Source organism: Mobula hypostoma, chromosome 20, assembly GCF_963921235.1.
Source record: "Mobula hypostoma chromosome 20, sMobHyp1.1, whole genome shotgun sequence".
Classification (NCBI taxonomy): Eukaryota; Metazoa; Chordata; class Chondrichthyes; order Myliobatiformes; family Myliobatidae; genus Mobula; species Mobula hypostoma.
This window is the reverse complement of record NC_086116.1, coordinates 27,555,990-27,576,890: the sequence shown is the minus strand read 5'-3', so window position 1 is coordinate 27,576,890 and position 20,901 is coordinate 27,555,990. Positions and strand designations below refer to the sequence as shown.

General features: G+C 40.1%; 1 protein-coding gene across 3 annotated transcripts in view; it reads right to left on the bottom strand.

Annotated features, from left to right (window-relative positions):
* Nucleotides 1–1,548: 1,548 nt before the first annotated feature.
* tafa5a (TAFA chemokine like family member 5a) overlaps nt 1,549–20,901 on the bottom strand; it is an 849,915-nt gene continuing 830,562 nt past the window's right edge. For all 3 annotated transcript variants that reach the window (XM_063072585.1, XM_063072583.1, XM_063072584.1), the window contains exon 4: nt 1,549–4,204. In XM_063072585.1, the coding sequence (XP_062928655.1) occupies nt 4,196–4,204 (9 nt within the window). In that variant the 3' untranslated portion in view covers nt 1,549–4,195. The remainder of the gene's footprint in view (nt 4,205–20,901) is intronic.

Below are 20,901 nucleotides of genomic sequence, written 5' to 3'. Positions count from 1 at the left end.
TGGAAGGTAAAAAACTCCATCTGGTACTTACAATGGACTTCAAAGTCCCCAAACCATTGACTCAAGGCTTTCAGTGTCTTCCCAAGTACTTCTTCTTCACTTTGAACACTATTGGTCAGTGATGATCTTGCTTATTTTTCTCCCCAAGGAAACTTTGAATATATGAAGAGTGGTTGATGGCTTTGGGCCTGTACTTCCTAGAGTTTAGAAGATCTCATTGAATATTGAAAGGCCTAGACGGAGTGAACATGGAGAGGATGCTTCTTACATTGGGGGAGTCTAGGACCAGAAGGCACAACCTCAGATTAGAAGGATATCCCTTTAAAGCAGTGATGAGGAAGTTTTTTTTTAGCCAGAGGGTGGTGAATCTGTGGAATTCATTGCCACAGATGACTGCAGAAGCCGTCACTGGGTATACAGTATTTAAAGCAGAGGTTGATCATTTCTTGATCAATAACTGAGTCAAAGATTATGGTGAAACGGCACAAGAATGGTGTTGAGAGGGATCATAAGTACTATGATGGATTGGTGGAGCAGACTAGATAGACCAAGTTGCCTAGTTCTGCTCACATGTTCACATGTCTTATGGTTTTATGAACACATTCTTGAATCTTTTCTTTTCTGGAATGTAATATGAGCTTTGGGCATCTTGTGTCAAACATGTGACTGATAAAGCCTGTCCAACAAAACTGACTGGTTGTGATTAGGGCCTCAGGATAGGGACGCTGACTAAGAATAGAATGCTTTTGTTGCTTCACTTATCCTTGGAATGAATTTGGAGAATGCTGTTGTAGGAAAGCAGCATTCATCATCAGAGATCCTCACCACCCAGGCCATGCTCTATTCTTGCTGCTGCCATCAGGTAGAAGGTTCAAAAGTCTCAGAACTCTCACCACCAGGTTCAAGAACAGTTACAACACTACAAGCATCAGGGTCTTGAACAAAGGCACTAACTACACTCAATTGCCCATCATTGATGTTCCCATACCCTATGATCTTAATTTAAGGACTCTTACCTTCTCATCTCATGTTCTCATTATTTATTTATATTTGCATTTGCACACTTGTATAGTCTTCAGCATTCTGGTTGATCTTTCATTGATCCGGTTAGAGTTACTAGCTTTATTGAGTATGCCCACAGGAAAATGAATCTCATTGTTGTATATGGTGACATATATGCACTTTGATAATAAAACTTACTTTGAACTTTTTGAACTTTGAAGATTGTAGACACAACTATTGTGGTACCTTTCCAGAGCCTTGAGAAACCTCTTGTAGGTATTAGAAGCATACCAGGAAAAGGCTCACAATTCAATCAATACATAGATCACTAGTTTTTTGCCAGGTTTGTGTAATTGACCCTCAGATACCACTTTCATAACCAAACTTCCCTAATTTACCTTCCATTATGGGAAATATGAAACAACATGGGTACCATTCACAGAATCTGTGGACCATGATGCAGAGTGAAAGAACAGATTTCATTTAATTAATAAGGATGATATAAGTTCATGTTTAGTCTAGAAAACATGTACATATTTACTGTGGAATATGATTAGATTAAAGGTTTTTAATTCCATGAAATAAATCATTCAATTTCAAACTGCATTTGCTTCAAATAATACTGCTGTTTGAACCTTATTTATTGCCACCTTAGAAAAATGATGGATCCTCAAGTTTTGTGAGCAATTTTATCTTAATATTACTAATAGGCCAACATTTAGTCTTACCTGCTCAGGAACAACCCTTGAATAACATTCCAGCATGTAAGTCTGTCCTCCAAGAGGACCACAACCTTGTCACAGGTTGTCACAGGGTTTGGAGGCTTGCGTGCCTCAATGACCTGGAGATCTATGTTGGCTGGAATCAGGGCTTTATGCTTTGGCTCTTGGTAGGGTCACCCATGTCAAACAGGTCAAAGGGTAGAGGCCAGACTAAGACGTCTAGATTCAGAGATTCAGCTCAGGGCTAATAGGCTTTACTAGTAAAACAAAACTCTTAGGGAAACAACAAGAATTCTTCTTCTACATCTGAGTGTGATGGTATTCCTGAGTCTCCACCCGGGACTTGCATAACTGATAGCAGTGAAAACTGAGCTACTGATACAATGAAGGAAGACCTAAGTGCCACCAAAGATGGAGAACCTTCATTGCTGCCCTAAACGCCAGTGGCGTAATGGGCAGTAGGTAGGTAAGTAAGTCTATACTTTACTGATTATTTTAAACTAGATCTACATTGATTGAAATCAAAACCAAATGACATCTGAATTTTCTGTTGCTCATTGATATCTTGACAGACAAGGGAAAATTTAATTTCAGATTCAAGCTTTGGTCTTTTACCTTGCTTACTATTCAGACTAATGTGAAGTTCAAAGAAAACCAGTTTCATAGTGGACTGTACAATCATCTGTTTTCAATGTAAGTGAGCCAGCAAGTTGAGTGTCTGCTTTTTGAACTAAAGAAGTTCAAGATTCTTTTGGAGGCAAATACAATGGCTTTCAACTTATAGAACACAAATATAGGCTGTAACAAGAATTTACTGTTTAAAAACTGACCTAGACTTTGGCTGCTCTGTTGTAGTAAATTAGCAACTCACATTTTAGGTCAGACATATCTCATTTTGTGTATAATAGCAAAAAAAGAGTATTATTTCAGTGGATCTGAGAGAACAGGATAATGATTAGTCCTGCCCACTGTTTTTCAACAAAACTCCAGTGAGAGCTTGTATTGTACAACTTTAGAATAGCTCAGAAATCCAATTTAGTAAGAGTCAACCACGAGAAAAAGGGGGAGAAATGAAAACCAGTACTGATAGCAAAGTTTACAATGTTTTCCACTCTATTATACCAGTACATAAAAGAAATGAACTGCCTTCCTACAGTGCAATGGTTGAATGTATTGATGTATAAACAGCATTTTTTTTCTACAGAGTTCTTTGTGGTCAGTTTTCAGATCCAGAATGGTCCAAAGGAAAAAATACACCAATCATCTCTTTGACAGATACCAGAAGTTAAAACACAACTCTTGACTGCTTTCAAGGCTGGCATAGTACGACCACATTATTTGTTAAATAAGATTTTCTACAAAGATACAACATATAAAAACTGTTAAATATATAACTTTAGGTTTCTCAAAATACATTTAATGATCCTGTTTTCAAGAAATGTTACTTTCTCCTCTAATGTGATCTTTTTTTTTATTTCTCGCGGTAGATGGTTGATTGAAATGTGACACAGGCTGCAGGTAGCCAGACATGCTCATTGCGAATGTTGTTGGACAGTAGCTACTATTGTGCTGGGAAAGAAAATAAAGAGCTGCAAAGGGTTCACTTTTTTTGTTCTTTCTTTCTGGTTGAAATACAACATGACTTAAGAATGAGAAATAAGTCAGCCAAACTAAACAGGAGACTAAGATATCCTCCCAGCGCAAATGTTCATATGTGTCTTTTTTGTGACAGGAAATAAACTATTTTATCTCCATGCTCCATTAGATCCTTAGACATCTTACATCAGGACTCCCTTTATTTTTTTTTCCCAATAAAGAATTTACCCTAGCCAGTAATGATTTATTTCAGCTCTAGGAAAGAAAAACTGAATCAAAATCCATCAGAAACTCACTACAATCGAAACCAGTAAAGCTCATTCACAATGAGATAGTGTCCACTTCAGCATTCTCCGTGTGTTCTTTGGTCTACTGTTTTGTGAACAACGATGAGGAAATAGATGTATAGACGTCAGAGAAAGAGTTACACGCATAAAAGCACAGTGTCTTTGTTTGAGGAGCCTTCTGTAACTCTTTTAATGTCCCACCTGAAGCTAAGATTCATCACCTGCTAAGGACTGATAAAAATAGTTCAGTCTTCTGTAAAACAGGCTGTCTGGGTTGCAACATCAACAGGGCAAAGGCAAGTCCAACTTCGGCTGAAATGTAGGGACAAGGAGTTCCAAACATGGTCAACATTGCTGCCATCCAGGATTGGCTCAGTCATCTACGTGTTGCACCTGTTCATCTTCAGAATGAATGAAATTTCAGCTCTAAAGTCAGAGATGGGATTGTGTCCTTTGACTCACAGTCAAAGAAAATTGAGGAAATAACGTATACCAGGTGACAGTCTGCAGCAGAAGAACGTGGCTAGGGTAAATAGGTCACTCAGAGTTCTAAGCTGCTCCTAAAAGGATTCTTTCTTGATGCATTTGTCAGGAGACCTGCAAATCAATAGAAACAAAGATGAAAACATTATGTTTTACAATCACCAAACACAATGTTAATTAATCACACAATCTCATGGGAAGTCTAGAACTTGTTAGAAGTTCAGAAAGATCAAATGTTTCATCACCAAATTTCTGTTACTTCACTTCCAACTAGTAAGCATAGTGAAAGGTTTCACAAGGACATTGTGGTCATGGAGAAATAGTATTAGGGCAACTGGAATCCATCAATGCTGGCTAATTATTGTCGGACTCATAAGCAAGAAGCCTCAGATACTGAGTACAAACAAAATACATCAACCAAATATTTTTAGCTTAGTTGAACTATTGCAAAACATCAGCATCATTATGCAATTAAACACATTCTAATTCAATTAAAGTTAATTTTTTGTTTCTCCAAATTCCTACATGATATAAGTAGTCTGAAATTATATTTGTGTTTGGCTTCAATCAAAAACAAAAAACAATCCTGAGGAAGCAACACTTTCAAAAAAAATTGTTGTCCAGTGTATTTAAAGGCACAAAAGGATAAAGACCTAATGTGGGCAAACGGATTAGTGCAGATGGGGATGAAGGCTAAAATGGACATGGGGAATTATAAGGCTTGTTTCTGAGTTGCAAATGTATATATCTAAACCAGCCTGGTGCAAACCTTTTAAAAAATCAAAATAAACTCTTAGGTTTTCCAGCATGGTGATAATTTCCACTTTACTGGGATCTCCTTTGGAAAAATCTGAATTAAAATTCTCAAACTGAAAAAGCGGGATTGAAATTTCTGAATTATTGCTCCATATCAGGGGTTCCCAATCTTTTTTATGCCATGGTCCCCTGCCATTAACAGAGAGTACCGTGGACCCCAGGTTGGGAACTTCTGGTCTAGATTCTTCAGTTCCCAACTCTATGTGTGAGCTTTCTGTGTTCAACAAAATAAAACCAGTCACCACGATCATCTGTGTTTTTGTAGTTTTATATAAAAAAAGAATGTTCCAGCTTGGAGAGAAGAGAAATTTAATCAGCAAGACCAACACCTCACCCTACCCCCACACCGCCTTGCCTGGCTCTCACCATCAGAATGGATGTAGTTTATCACATCTTTGCAAGGCAATGAAAACAAAAAGAAATGCTATTTAATCATCAATCAACAGTATTTGTCACGTTCAGCACTTCAGAACTATATACAGTTTACAAGGTCTGCTTACCAGAAAAAAAGTATAGAACTATCTGAAAGAAATATTGTGGCTTATTCTCTCAGCTGGGAATCTATTTATAATAAGCAAACATTTTGCGTATCCTCAGTAGTATGAATTATGCTTACTTGTCAGTCGGCAGTGGTATCACGGAGGGCCAGCTGACAAAGTTCCTACATCCAGATGTTTCGGACTTTCAGGCCTCAAGTTCAAAACATCTCAGAGATCAGGGACGCTTCCTGATCCACCAGCAGGTTCACTGCTGACCTCAGCAATTGAGTGCTTGTTTACTAATGAGAGTGGTTGGATGAAGTATTGCCCAGCTCCTCCCATGGCCCTAGGATTCGGGGGTAGTCAAGATGGCCTCAGTGATCTGAATGGGGTCAGTAACTCTAGAAATACAAAGGAGATCCGAGGTATTTCACTTCATTTTAGTATTTTTAATTATTTTAAAATTAATTTTGGTTATTTTAATTGTTTTATATTTTATATTTTTGATTATTTAGATTTTAAATTTAGTACCATTTATATTTGCTGGTTATTAAAGACACTATATGACTACTTTTGTTTCCTCTTTGCACTACTTAATAATTTTTTATATCTATTTCTTATAGTTTATATGTTATGCATTGCACTGTTCTTTACTCATTTACAGGAACACAAATTGTCACTGATCTCAGTACATGAAGATCAAGAAAGACATCATTTTAATTGGGACACCACGGAGATTCTGGCGCAGGCAAACACGAGAATTTTTGTAAGTGCGGTTCCCTTCTAATAACTCCGTAAACCAGCATATTGAAATAGATGCCATCTACGGACCCCATAGAGCCAAAGAAATGCAAGCCAATAGAATTCAAAGGTCAATTGAAGGGCTAGCCAGTTAGGACTGAGGCAAGCGAATGGAGGTCCATATAAATGCGAGCACTTCCAGAGAGAAACACTGACAACCATGCACTGAGGATGTCACCTCGACTGGTAATGAAGTGTCTCCAAGCTAATTGCCAAGCTCGGTGAACACCACAACATCAAATTGTACTGTATTGTTGCCATAAAACAACTGAGTTCATGACATATGTCAGTGATAATAAACTGAATTCTGATTCTGAAAATGGTTTGAAGACCTTTGAAAAGAAGAGATGGCAAAGGCCATCAGGGTGGGTCAGAGATCTGGGCCTTGATAGAATGCTGGCTGAAGCCTGCTTCATGCTTAGAACTGACCCACCCCACACAATGGGTTCTTGGGTGCCAAGGGCCTGCTTATCCTGGTCTCGGATCTGGAAGAATCCAGTGTGGCCAAGTCAGTCAGACCTCACAAATATTTTGTGACTGCAGTATGAGGGTATCCTTGTAATAAAATGATTTTACAGAATAACGGCAAAATATAATCCTTTAATTGGCAAAATACTAACCCTTTCTGTATTTCATTTTAAAGTTCCTTCAACCAAACCTATGCTAAACACATTCAAAGCACGTTTATTATCAAAGAATGTATAAATTGTACACCTTGAAATATGTCTGCTTATAGGCAGCCACCAATCAACAAACCAAATATCACAATTAAAAGAAAGAAATAAAATTCGAATGGATTTCACTGCCCCTTGCACATCCTCCCACAGTGATCTCTAAGAAGCTTTAGCATCAATCTACAGTACTGTGTAAAAGTCTTGGGTTTATTTAGCATTGTGGTGAGCATTCAGTCCATGATAACAGATGAGAAAAGCCTGGTTAACTCAACAGCTGGTTTAATTGCAACAAACACAAAACAGACCGGGTGCAATCACATGGGGAGAGAACTCCCTCAGTCACATACAGATGGGGGGAGAGATCATTATTACACACCCCAGTTACAGTCAGGGTGACCCACAAACACACATGCAAATAACTGTATTAACCCGAGCTAAAAAGCAACAAGAAATGAACTTGAACAAACATCCCACCATAATCCCACAAAAGCATTTTAACACAAGAACAAATAGTACCGGTCATTAGGAATTCTGGGATGGCCTGTCGACCACACGCCCCCCCCCCGGAGTACCACACTGCCCCCATCTGAGGGATCAATCGCCCTCAGCAACCCAAGAATCCACAACAAAGTCCATAATTCCCCATGGTGGTTGGCGCTGCCGCCTGAGGTGCTGGGGGGTAGGGGTGCTCTGGAATCTCCCCAGGGGAGGCATTGATTGGTGAGGCAAGAGGCAGGGCAGCTAAAATGTTACTTCTTTCCTTCAGCCACCATAATCCCTCAAAAGCATTTTAACACACGAACAATAAATAAATAGCTCTGGTTATTAGGTATGCTGGGGCAGGCTGTTGACCATGCCCCCTCCACAGAGTGCAACAGTATATCTTTTGTAGATATATATTACTTATGAAATTTTGAACTTTCAACAACAGTGACTACATTCCGAAAAGCAAATATATGTCTGTAAAGTACTTTGGTATTTCTCCAAGGTCATAAAAGGTGCCATAATAAATGCAATCATGGGAGGTGCCACATATATCTACCTTCTTCAACATTATTTATATCAGGTCTTTATAAGTTTTACCCTAATAAACAGAGAACTTCAATCATGAAAATGAAGAACAGAGGAATGATTGCTCGCAGTGGGTTGCAATCTCTTTCCACAAATTATTGTTTTGTAGAAACACAAAATATTCTGCAGGTGCTGAGAATCTTGCACGATATACACAAAATGCCAGAGGATTCAGCAAGTCAGACAGCATTTATGGAGGGAAATAAACAGTCAGCGTTTTGTGCTGAGGTTTTTCTCTTCTCTTCCACCGCCCTCACGATCTGCCCATCACTTCCATGTTTCCTCACCTGCTTCCTTTTACTTCATGTCCGAAAGTGCTAATAGGTCCTATTAGTCTCCTCCTTCTTCAGCACTTAACCTTTTTCCAACTATTACCTCCCAGCTCTTAACATCACCAATCCCCCCATCCACCAACTTTTCCCTTCACCAGCTCTCACTGATCACCTACCAGCTTGTACTCCTCCTTCTCCTCATCCACTCCCCACCTTCATGTTCTGATTTCTGGCCCCTTTCAGTCCAGTCCTGATGAAGGGTCCTGGCTCAAGATGTTAACTGTTTATTAACATCCATAGATGCTGCCTGACCTACAGAGTTCCTTCAGCATTTTGTGTGTGTTGCTTGTGTTTTGTAAGGATATCTGCAAACATAGGTTGGAAATTATTCTATTTCAAACAAAAATCTTAATATTAAAGCCATTTTTATTATTTGCAGTTGGTTGAATTATATCAAATGAACAGGAAGCAAAAGTCACCTGGACCTCCAGCATTGAGAAAGATGCAGATGAAACTTGTCTGGCTTGTAGAGCCCCCTTGTGGCATTGTTTGAAATTTCATCTAGTTTTCTTAAAATAAAGTAATACAAATAATGGAATTTGACAAGGTACAATAAAACCTCTCAAATCTCAGTGCATCCCAAAGGCAAATTAATTGAATTGTTTCTCAAAGCACTGGAAGTTATTAATTCATTCCCTGTACATTCCTGTGTCAAATATGTCCTGCCAGACAAGTCATTTCCTCGAATATATTCATGCATTATGTTGAGCTATGCAAGGAGAAAATAATTTGAAGCGGAATAATTCCTTTAAACTGAACAATTCTTAAAGAATAAAGCAGGCAGTTACTTAATTTGGAACAATAAAGTAGATTGGGGCAAGGTTATACTCTTGGCATCAATTTATTTTTGTGCTTTTTATTCCCTGCCAGATGATAGCACACAATGACGGAAACAATCACATTGGCAGCTGAAAATCTTACATTTGTTACAGTGAAGTTGGCAGCAATGTCAGCACTTGAACAGTGAACCTGCAATCCCAGCTTCTGAAAAACATCCTTCATGATGCACGGGAGTGTAGTGGTTAGGACAATGCTTTACAGTTCCAGCGATCCGGGTTCATTTCCCACTGCTGCTTGTAAGGAGTTTGTACGTTCTCCCTGTGACTGCGTGCACTCCCTCTGGGTGCTCCGGTTTCCTCCCACAATCAAAAGACATTCAGGTTGATAGGTTAATTGGTCATTGTAAATTGTGCTGCAATCATGGAAGTCTGTCAAGGATTAAATCAGGGGTTGCTGGGTGGGCAGTGTGGTTTGAAATGGTCTGTTGAAGTGGTGTGGCCGCTGTGGCATGCAAACAGCTATTGGAGCCACAGGTGAGAGCTGAGTGTTCAGTGAGGACCAAAAGCGAGTGAGCAGCCCCAGAAAAGACACAGCAAGCCCCTTCATCAGAGTTGCTACCTGGATACCCCATACACCCCAATAATAATAATAAATAGTAAATAATTAATACTAAGGCACATGTTGTTGAGTCCCTGAAAGTGAGTCCATAAATTGTGGAATCAGTTCCATATTGATTTGTAAAGTTATTCACACTGGTTCAGGAGCCAGCTTGGGGGTACCTGTGAATGATCCACACGCTGTGTTACAGAAAGTCTGTTCATGATTTTCCTCATCAGCACAAAGGTGATAACAAACATTGTGGGCTACATAATTGCACAAATATATCTAAAAATGAGAGTTTGACGGGTACCGAAATTATCTACCAATGAAGATATTAGCCTTTTAATTATCTATCTATCTATCTAGATACAGCATTGGATAGGCCTTCTGGCCCTTCAAGCCACACCACCCAGGAACCCCAGATTTAATCCCAGCAGTGGGAAAAGAACCAGGTAGGGGTAGCCGGTGGACTGGGTGGATGAGAGCTTCAGTGAGATCCAACGGCAGGAAGGTGGTACTGCGACCCTCCATGGAGATCGAAGGGCATGACAAAATACAGAAGATGTCATGGTCATCCACTGCAACCAAGGAAGACCCCACTTTGTGGCACTTGTTCGTACCACAGGACTCAGACTTCGGAGGTTGAGAGAGTGGAACTACGCCAGTGCAAAGTCTTCTCCACTTTAAGAACTCTCTCACACAGGTCTCCTGCCATTGTTGGGCATGACAGACAACCAGTTTTATTTGTATTTTTTTTGTATTTGCACAGTTTGTCTTCATTCCTGTGTAGTTTTTCATTGATTCTATTGTATCTCTTTGCTCTACTGTGAATTCTGACAAGAAATTGAAGCTCGGGATTGTGTATAGTGACATACACGTACTTTGATAATAAATTTTCTTTAAACTTCTAAGTGCAGCTGCTAGTGGAAGGATTGGTATACAAAATAAATATAGATGTGTAATATTTTGAAGTTTCCGTGTAACTCTACTAGCAAAACCTGAGGCAAATTTGCAAATTTCCTCTGTACATTATAATACTGGGGTCTCCTGCAGTGCATTGTACAGAACAAATGCAAATTGCAAATAAGAGATTCAGCAAGGGGCCACCACTATCACAGGAGAGTGTATAGTCAGTGAAGGAAATAATGAGCATTTCATTTGCCATATCAGGGAGTTTGTTTGCTTCTATTTATTAAAATATTATTGCATATTTTAATAATCCAGCAGTTTCAAAGGCAATAACACTGACCTGACCTGGATCAGGAGACTACTGTAAAACAGAACAGAGAAGACAAATTCCGGGGTGTTGCACCCTTACTCGCTGAAACAGTTTTCGGTAGCTCGCATGCTGTTCAGCACCTTAAGCCACAAATGCAAAAAGGAGATTCATACCTTCAGAAGAAAGCATGACACAACAACAATACAGCAACAAAATCCTTTCTGCTGGTGTAAGTATAAACATATCAAACTGATAAGAAAATGGCCTCTGAAAGTCCAAAGTCATGAGAGATGGAAATGGGTAAGGTCAGGGAACAGGGTGAAGGTGCGTAGGGCAACCCCTGTACTGTGGATGTAATAGATTACAGAAACATTGACAAACTCCAACCATACCATCCACTTTGGACAATAGAGAGGGCAGGTTATCAATGGCTTGAGCAAAGGGCCCAAGCAAACGTGTGCAAATACACTTAAAACTGAATTTTGACTTTAGTCTCATAAAGCTCTTGTTTGCTTTGCAATAAGTACCTACAGCATTGTTTTTATCCTGAGTTGTAGAAGCAAATGATTTGAATCTTCATCTAAGAATAATGAAAATGGAAGATCAGTTTAAATAATTTACGTGTGGTGAGATTAATGCTTTTGCTAAAGTGCCGCCAAATTCCAAGCAACACTTCTGCGATGATAATAAATTTATTATTTCAAAGTTCAAAGTTCAAAGTAAATTTATTATGTGTCACCACATACTATCCTGAGATTCATTTTCTTGCAGGCATTCACAGTAGAACAAACAATTCCAATAAACTCAAACAAAAACTAAACCCAGTCATGGACAAACAAGCAATATGCAAAAGACAAACTGTGTGAGTTCAAACAAACTAGCAATAATAGTAATAATAACTGACCTGAAAAATTTACAAAGAACATAAGAACTGAAATGACAAATTTCAGAAAACACTATGTACACTTCAACACATTTAGATTAACACTACCCAGGGACAGAAGGAGGAAGAGGAATAACAGACATAAAAGATTTACACAACAATCAGATAAAACCTTTAAGGATATATTTTCACCAATGACAACAGGAATCAGCACTCCATGTGAACGTATGCAATTCTGCTAAGAAGTATACACCACTAAACTTAAAACATAACCCAGAAAAATGAAGAAACTATCACTACAGATGAAAAAGTTCACCAATGAAGAGCATGACCCTCCATTGAAAACACCCACATGATCTGAGCAGACTAGATATCATCAAGGGAGTGTTGAAAGCCTGGTTCAGAGTTGGAAACTTCCCAGAAACAGGATTCCTTGTGGCAATACAGGATCAGGTAGTTAACAGATAAAAAAATCAAAAATACAAAATAAAAGACCAAAACATTTAAGATGGTAAATGTAGGAAATGCCAAGAGAAACCAGAAACAATCCAACACATTACAGGATTCCGCAACAGTTTAACTCAATCTGATTACTTACATAGGCACAATCAAGTGGCAAACATCATTCACCAAAACCTTGCTTTAAAATACAAACTCAAAGACACCATACTTTACAACAAATACAGGTCTCATCCAACTGTAGTGTCAGAGTCCTACAAATTGTATTACAACTGAACTGTTATTACTGATAAACCAATACATAATAACCACCCAGATATAATATTACATGATAAAGAAGCAAGAACAACTTATTTAACAGATATAGCAATTCCAAACATATATAACATACAGAAATCAATAAGTGAAGAACACCACAAATATGCCAATTAAAACTGGAAGTTGAAAGACTATGGAACTTGAACAGGGTATACATTGTCCCAATAGTAATATCTACAACTGGTATCATCCCAAAGTCACTATACAATAACATTAAACAATTAGGGCTACACAGCCCTATGTCGATCTCCAGAAAGTCACACTATTAAACACCACTAGAATAGTCTGAAAGTTCTAGCAATTGAGAAATGAGTGTGCTTGGCTACACCTGTACCTCAGGTTTTACTGAGAATAAATGAATGAATGATAGTAAGATACTAAAAATACTGAGAACATGTGTTGTAGAGTCCTTGAAAGTGAAGCTGTAGGATGTGGAATCATTTCAGTGTTGAGGTGAGTGAAGTTATCCACGCTGATTCAGGAGCCTAATGGTTGAAGGATAATAACTGTTTGTGAACTTGGTGGTGTGGGATCTAAGGCCAGTTTGAGGATCATGCCCAAATATGAGACCAAATCATCAGATGGATGGTGTAGAACAGCAATGAAAGCTGGGGGATGTTGTTTGACCAAATAATGTTATTCCTTAATTGCACAAATACTGAATATTTAGTTTTACCACCAAATAAACATAAATCAATCAGAGAAAAGTTAATGCATACAGTTCAAAATGTAAATAGCTATTAATACATTAAATTGATGTCAATCTGTGATAAAATGTTAATGAAGAATAAATCTTGCAGTTTGAAATAGTCAAAAAGGATTTAAACAAGCACATTTATAAATTCCCTAAGTTTCTAAGCTCAAGTTGAAATAACTAGGATTGATGACATTAGTGCATGGGTTACGGGTGAAATGACCTTAGTTGCCTGAGTGAAATTCACTGCACTTTGGAATCCACAACAATGCTAACTCGGTGCTCAGGGAATGAAAGACTGGACAAGAAATTACACGCAACTAGGTGGCTGGTCAGTGGAGGGTTGGACTTGCAAGGCTTTGTCAAGTGTCCAGCTGAGCTCTGCTGGAATTGAGAGCAATAATAACCACTAAGGTGAGATTCTGCAGATGCTGGAAATCTTCACCAACACACAAAAAATACTGGAGGATCCTAGCAAGTCAGGCAGCATGATAGAGGGTCCTGGCCCAAGACATCGAGTGTTTATAGATACCGCCTGAGGTGCTGAGTTTCTCCAGCATTTTGAGGGTGTGTTCCTCAATTACTCTGAGGCAGTCTGGTTCCACAGCCTGGGATTAAAGCTGAACCTCAAAGCACAAAGCTATAGTCATAGACAGTACAGAAGAAAAGTACTGCATAGAAACAGGCCCTTTAGCCCATCTAGCCTGTGCTAAACCATTTAAACTCCCTTCTCCCATAGGCCTACACTGGGACCATAGCCCTCCATGTACCTATCCAAACTTCTCTTAAACATTGAAACCAAGCTTTCATACATCAGTTTTACTGGCAGCTTGTACCACACTTTCACGACCCTCTGTCTGAAGAAGATTCCCCTCATGTTCCCCTTAAACTATTTCCTTTTCACCTTTAACCTCTGTCCTCCTGTTGTAGTCCTACCCAACTTCAGTGGAAGAAGCCTACTTGCATTTATCCTATCTATACCCCTCATAATTTTGTATACCTCTATCAAATCTTCTCTGAACTTTCTATGTTCCAAGGAATGAAGTTCTAACCTATTTAACCTTTCCTTATAACTCAGGTCCTCCAGATTTGGCAGGACCATTATTTTGTTCTTAACTTTACATAAAATGTTCTATTTTTTTTGGATCAGGATTTAAAGTATATAAAAAAATGTCAGCCTTCAGAAGTAAAGTAAAATCCAGAATTGTACATTTTACAGTACAATATATATAATGATAAATTATATGCTGCTTTTGCAATGGTTTCTTACCTTGCCTAACAAAGAGTTTATGCTTGACCTTAACAGAATCTAAGGCAGTGGTACATTTGAAATGTAATGAAGTTGGAAAGCAAATGAGCTTGCTTTGATGACAGGCACCAGGACACAGCAATGACAGAACCATTAGTCAATTCCACACAGGGACGGTCACCACTATTTATTACTTCGCTATTTCTGAGTTTATCAATTGTTAGCCATGGCAATATTAAACTGATATTAGCTGAAAACTTTTCTTCGTCAAGTATTCATCTTGGTGAACAATTTGATATCTGCAGAAAGAAATTCTTCGTTATTTCTCGTGAAACAAGTAGAACCTTGTGATTTCGTGTAACCAATGAATTCAAAAGGCAAATCCCAAGGGCTCTTGAAAAGGCCACTGTAAAGGTAAGCAGAGCCATCCTTTGCAGGCTCTAAGCACTGTGCTGTTGGAATCTTCCTAACAGTTCTCATTAAGCTACAAGGAGGCAGACAAGATTCTCTTGTCCTTTCACCCTCCCCACTAATCTCCCTCCCAGCGTTTATCCTTGCAAGCAGCCAGATTGCTACACCAGCCCATTAAGGGCCCCAAGTAGTCCTTCCAGGTGAGGCAACACTTTAGCTGTGAACCTGGTGGGGTCGACTATTGCATCTGGTGCTCCTGATGCGGCCGCCTTTTCATTTGTGAAACCTGTCGTAAATTGGGGAACCACTTCAACGACCACCTCTGCCCCATCCGCCACATCCAAACTTCTCGGTAGCCAAACATTTTAATTCTGCTTCCCATTTCTGTTCCGTCATGTTGGTTCATCTCCATCCTTAGGGTGGAGGAGCAACACCTTGTAATCCATCTGGGTAGCCTCCTACCTGACGGCATGAATATTGATTTCTCTTTTCTGTAAAAAAAAATCCCTTCCGCTCCCCTCTTCTTCTATTCCTCACTCCAGCCTCTTAATTCTTCTCATCTGCCTATCACCATCCCCTGGCTCCCCTCTGTTCTCCCTTTCTCCTTCGGTCCACCCTCCTGTCCCATCAGATTCCTTTCTCTCCAGCCCTTCACTTTTCCCACCCACCTGGCTTCACCTATTACCTTCTAGCTACCCTCCTTCCCCTACCCCCAACTTTTTCATTCTGGCAGCATCTCCCTTCCTTTCCGGTCCTGAAGAATAGTCTTGGCCCAAAAGATTGACTGTTCGTTAATTTCCGTAGATGCTGCCCGACCTGCTGTGTTCCTCCAGCATTTTGTGTGTGAGACTTTAAATGTTCTGAGGCAGTCTGTTTCTGCACCATGAGTAAGTGATATTGGTGAGTATCCAAGCAGATTAACATCGTTGGACATTCTGGGTGCCCCATCAATCAAACGTACATGGAAGACCCAGAGGAAAGTTGTGGTCTCAGTGGAGAGCTTGGTTGAGTTCCAGGTCATAGTCTACAGACGGTATTTTTCTACATAATTGGATCATGTTGTTCCTATAAACAAAACTGGAATAGTAGGCTGCTGTTTATGGGGCAAGACATTAAATGGAGGCTCCACCTGGGATCTCAAGTGTATAGAAAAGATCCCATGAGACCATTTTGACAAGTTACGCAAGCTTGCTCCTTATTATAGTCATCGTTTGCTTCCTGAGAAATAAATCACCGCTACCGTTATCACAGTACTTTTCTCTGTTTCTGGTGTGTTGTTGTATGTAATTTTCTAACATCACCATAGTGACTACATTTCAAAACTGTTGTAAGGCTGGGAATTGATTTGGGACATCCTGAGATTATGGTGATGCTGTCTAAACACAGGGTTTTCTAAAACAAACAACCCTCTTGTAACCAAGAGAGCAGGTGATGGTAGGGCACTGCCCTATCTCCTCCTACCTCTGCTCCATCCCCAAAAGTTGAATTTCCTGCTGGATAAACATTGTAACACCTATTCCCACTCTGACATGTCATCCGTCGCCTCCTCTTGTGCTACAAAGAGTTCACTCTCAGGGTGGAGGAGCAACACCTAATATTTCATCTGGGTAGCCTCCAACCTGATGGTATGAACAATGATTTCTCCTTCCTGTGAAAAAAAACTCCCCCAATTCCCTCTTCGTCTATTCCCTACTCTCCCCACTCTGGCCTCTTACCTCTGCTCACCTGCAATCACTTACCCCGGTGCAATTCTTTCTTCCCTTTCTCCCACTGTCCTCTCTCCTCTCCCATTAGATTCCTTCTTCTCCATCCCTTTACCTTTCCTACCCAAATAGCTCCATCTATCATCTTCCAGCTATCCTTCTTCTTCCCCTCCCCCCACCTTTTTATTCTGGCATCTTTCCCCTTCCTTGTCAATTCTGATGGAGGGTCTTGGCCCAACATGTCAACTGCTTATTCATTTCCATTGATGCTGCCCGACCTCCCAAGTTCCTCCAGCATTTTGTGTGTGCTGGTCTATATTTCCAGCCTCTGCAGAATTTATTGTGTTTATGACCGTGGATGTTGTCTATATGGACTCTAACAAGGTCACTCATGGCAGGCTAAACTGGAAGGTTAGATCACATGAGATCAAGTGGCTTGGTTTCATAATTGGTTCAGCAGTAGGAAGATGGTCAAGGTCTTTTTCCTCAGAATGGAGGCCCGTGTCTAGTGCTGTGCCACGGGGGTCAGTGCTGGGACCCTTATTGTTTATAATTTATATTAGCAATTTAGATGTGAATGTGCAAGGCATTGTTTATTAGTTTGCAGATGACACTAAAGTAGGTGGTGTTGTAGATAGTGTAGAAAGCTATGACAAATTACAACAGGATCTTGATCAGCTGGATATGTGGGCTCGTGACTAGCAAATGGATTTGCTCCCCATCCACCTATCTTCACCTCACTTGGCTTCAGCAATCACCTTCCAACTTGTACTCCTTCCCTTTCCTCACCTTCTTATCCTGGTTTCATCCCCCTTCCGTTTCCAGGCTGATGAAGGGTCTTGGCCCGAAACATCAGCTCTTTATTCCTCACCATAAATACTGCCTGATCTGTGGGGCTCCTCCAGAATTTTGTTTGTGTCACAAACAAGAGAAAATCTGTAGATGCTGCAAATCAAAGTAATGCACACAAAATGCTGGAGGAACTCAGCAGGCCAGGCAGCATGAAAAAGAGTAAACAGTTGACATTTCAGGCCAAGATCCTGCATCAGGACTGGACAACAAAAGATGAGGAATCAGTGTAAGAAGCTGGGGGGGGGGGGTGGATGGAGGGGAGGAAGAAACACAAGGTGATAGGTGAAACTGGGAGAGGAAGACGGGTGAAGTAATGAGCTGGGAAGTTGATTGGTGAAAGAGATACAGGGTTGGAGAAGGGGGAATCTGATAGGAGTGGACAGAAGGCCATGGAAGAAGGGATAGAGGGAGGAGCACCAGAGGAAGGTGAGGGACAGGCAAGGAGATAATGTGAGAGAGGGAAATGGAAATGGGGAACTGAGAATGGTGAAGGGAGGTGCAATTACTGGAAGGTCTACAAAGTGTGAGTATTATTTTTAGCATCAGCAGTTTTTTTCTTGATTTTCATTTGATTAGATAGTTTGACAGTCTTTTTCATAGTGTCTAAGTTTTGCGGGAACAGGAGGCAAATAGTTATGGATGCCATTAGTCTAAGATTTTGATCAATATACTTCCTTTGGAAGCTGATGAAAGAATTATACGGGACAGCAGTACTCTACTCACCGTCCGACTTAACACACAAGGGCTCCAAAGACATGAATTTCTGAAAACACTTCCATAAATTACAGCCAAAACCATTATTGAAAGTAACTTGAGAATATACCTCTTCTGGTAATTGAAGGAAATAAATTGTCACTGAAAGGAAACAAAAATCTGGATATAAAAGAGCAACCACCAGAGAGTATCCTCCCGATTATTTGTAACACTTATACCCATTTAATGAATGTCAGCAAGAAGATTCACTTCATTGCCAAGTTTAAAGCCCTGCCAGGGTGAAGCACCATATATCTTAGACAAGAAATTGTTAGAAATTATGATACTAAAATATTATACTTATGTAATCTGGTAACTGTGTGCAGTTTTGACAGGGTAATTAATTAGCTAATTGAATTAGCAAGTTAATGGAACTCTTATAATGCTGGACTGAATAATTTTGTTATGATTGTATCAAATGCTCAACTGTTAATGTAACACAGATTCCCACTTTTATTACTTTCTTTAAGTTACTTAAACCACAGTTCAAAGATTCAAAGATTCAAAGTATATTTACTATTAAAGAATGGATACAGAATACAGCTCTGAGATTCATCTTCCTACAGGCAACTACAGAACAAATAAACACCATGGAAGCCGTTCAAGAAAACATTAGACACCCAGCTCGCACAAAAAAGAATAAATTATGCAAACAGCAAAAAGTGAGCAAGCAACACATTGAATATCAAACATCAAACCAGGCATCCGGAAGTATTCACGTTAGTTCAGTTGAGTTCAGTTCAGCACCATGTTGCTAGCCCTCTGTGGAGTGCACGCAGAGCCATTCTACGCTGAAACGCCCCAGTCCGCATCGATCACTCTGAATAAACAGCTCAGAAGCAGCAAAGAACCGTAACCAGAATCCGGAAATACATGCACCATGGACATCAAAGCCCTCCAAAACAAGTCCACAGCCTCACTGATCAATCCCTGCACCATGGAACCCAAGGCTCCTGCACTCTCCTTGGACAGGTCCTAGCAAGAAGGAGAGGAAGGTCAGTCAAGCACAGTGGATGGTGCTGATCATCCACCCGTCCTCCGTCCTCAACTTTGTCGACTTCAGTCTTGCTCGACACCTCGTTCGGAGAGAAGCAATGGAGTCAGTCATGGTCTCCAGGCTTCCAGGCTGCACAATCCACTCCAAATCTTACTGAACTCCTTCAGATACAGCGTGGAGACAGATTGCACAATAGGCCAGAAAAACACACCATCAAACAGGTTCCAATTACACACTGCTTAGCGGTAGAATTATATTTGAAAGGAAAATTAGTAAAATAAATATTTTCATGAACATCTGCAGGACAGAATCAGAATCAGGTTCAGTAGCATCAATAAGTGTTGTGAAATTTGTTGACGTTGTGGCAGCAGTACAATACATAATTATATAGAAAAAACTGGGAATTTCATAAGACTATAAGACATAGAAGCAGAATTAGGCCACTTAGCCGACCAAGTCTGTTCCACCATTCAATCATGGCTGATCCTTTTATTTTTTTCTTACCTCAGCTCCACTCCCTGGCCTTCTCCCTGTAACCTTTGATACCGTGGCCTATCAATCTCCTACTTAAATGCACCCAATGACCTGGCCTCCACAGCTGCCTGTGGCATCAAACTCCACAAATTCACCACCCTCTGGCTAAAGAAATTTCTCTGCATCTCTGTTTTAAATAGACACCCCTCTGCTCTCTTGTCCTAGACTCCCACTCCCATGGAAACATCCTTTCCACTTCTACTCTGACTAGGCCTTTAACATTAGAATGGTTTCAACGAGATCCCCCTTCATCTTTCTAACATTCCTCATATGATAAGCCTTTCATTCCCGGAATCATCCTTGTGAACCTCTAATGAACCCTGTCCAATGCTAGCACAACTTTTTTTAGATCAGGAGCCCAAAACTGTTCACAAATCTCAAGGTGAGTCCTCACCAGTACCTTATAAAGCCTCAGCATCACATCCCTGCGCTTGTATTCTGGAACTCTCGAAACGAATGCTAACATTGCATTTGCCTTCCTCACCACTGATCAACCTGCAAGTTAACCTTTAGGGTGTTCTGCAGAAGGACTCCCAAGTTCCTTTGCATCCCAGATTTTGGATTTTCGACCTGTGTAGAAAATAGTCTGCACATTTATTTCTACTACCAAAGTGCATGACCATGCATTTTCCAACACTGTATTTCTTTTGCCACTTTCTTGCCCATTCTCCTAGTCTGTCTAAGTCCTTCTGCAGCCTTCCTGTTCCCTCAGCACTACCTGTCCCTTCACCAATCTTCGTATCATCTACAAACCTTGCAACAAAGCCATCTAGTCCATTATCTATATCATTGATATACAGCATAAAAAGAAACAGTCCCAACATCTACTCCTGCGAAACACCATTAGTTACTGGCAGCCAACCAGAAAAGGATCCTTTAATCCCCACTCGCTGCCTCCTGCCAATCAATGCTCTAACCATGCCTGTAACTTTCCTGTAATACCACGGGCTCTTAACTTGGTAAGCAGCCTCATGTGTGACACTTTGTCAAAGGCCTTTTGAAAATCCAAATATATAACATCTACTACATCCCTTTATCTATCTTACTTGTAATCTCCTCAAAGAATTCCAACAGGTTCATCAGGCAAGATTTTTCCCTAAGGAAATCATGCTGACTTTGTCCTGTCTTGTCCTGTGTCGCCAAGTACTCCATAACCTTTTCATTAACAATTGACTCCAACATCTTC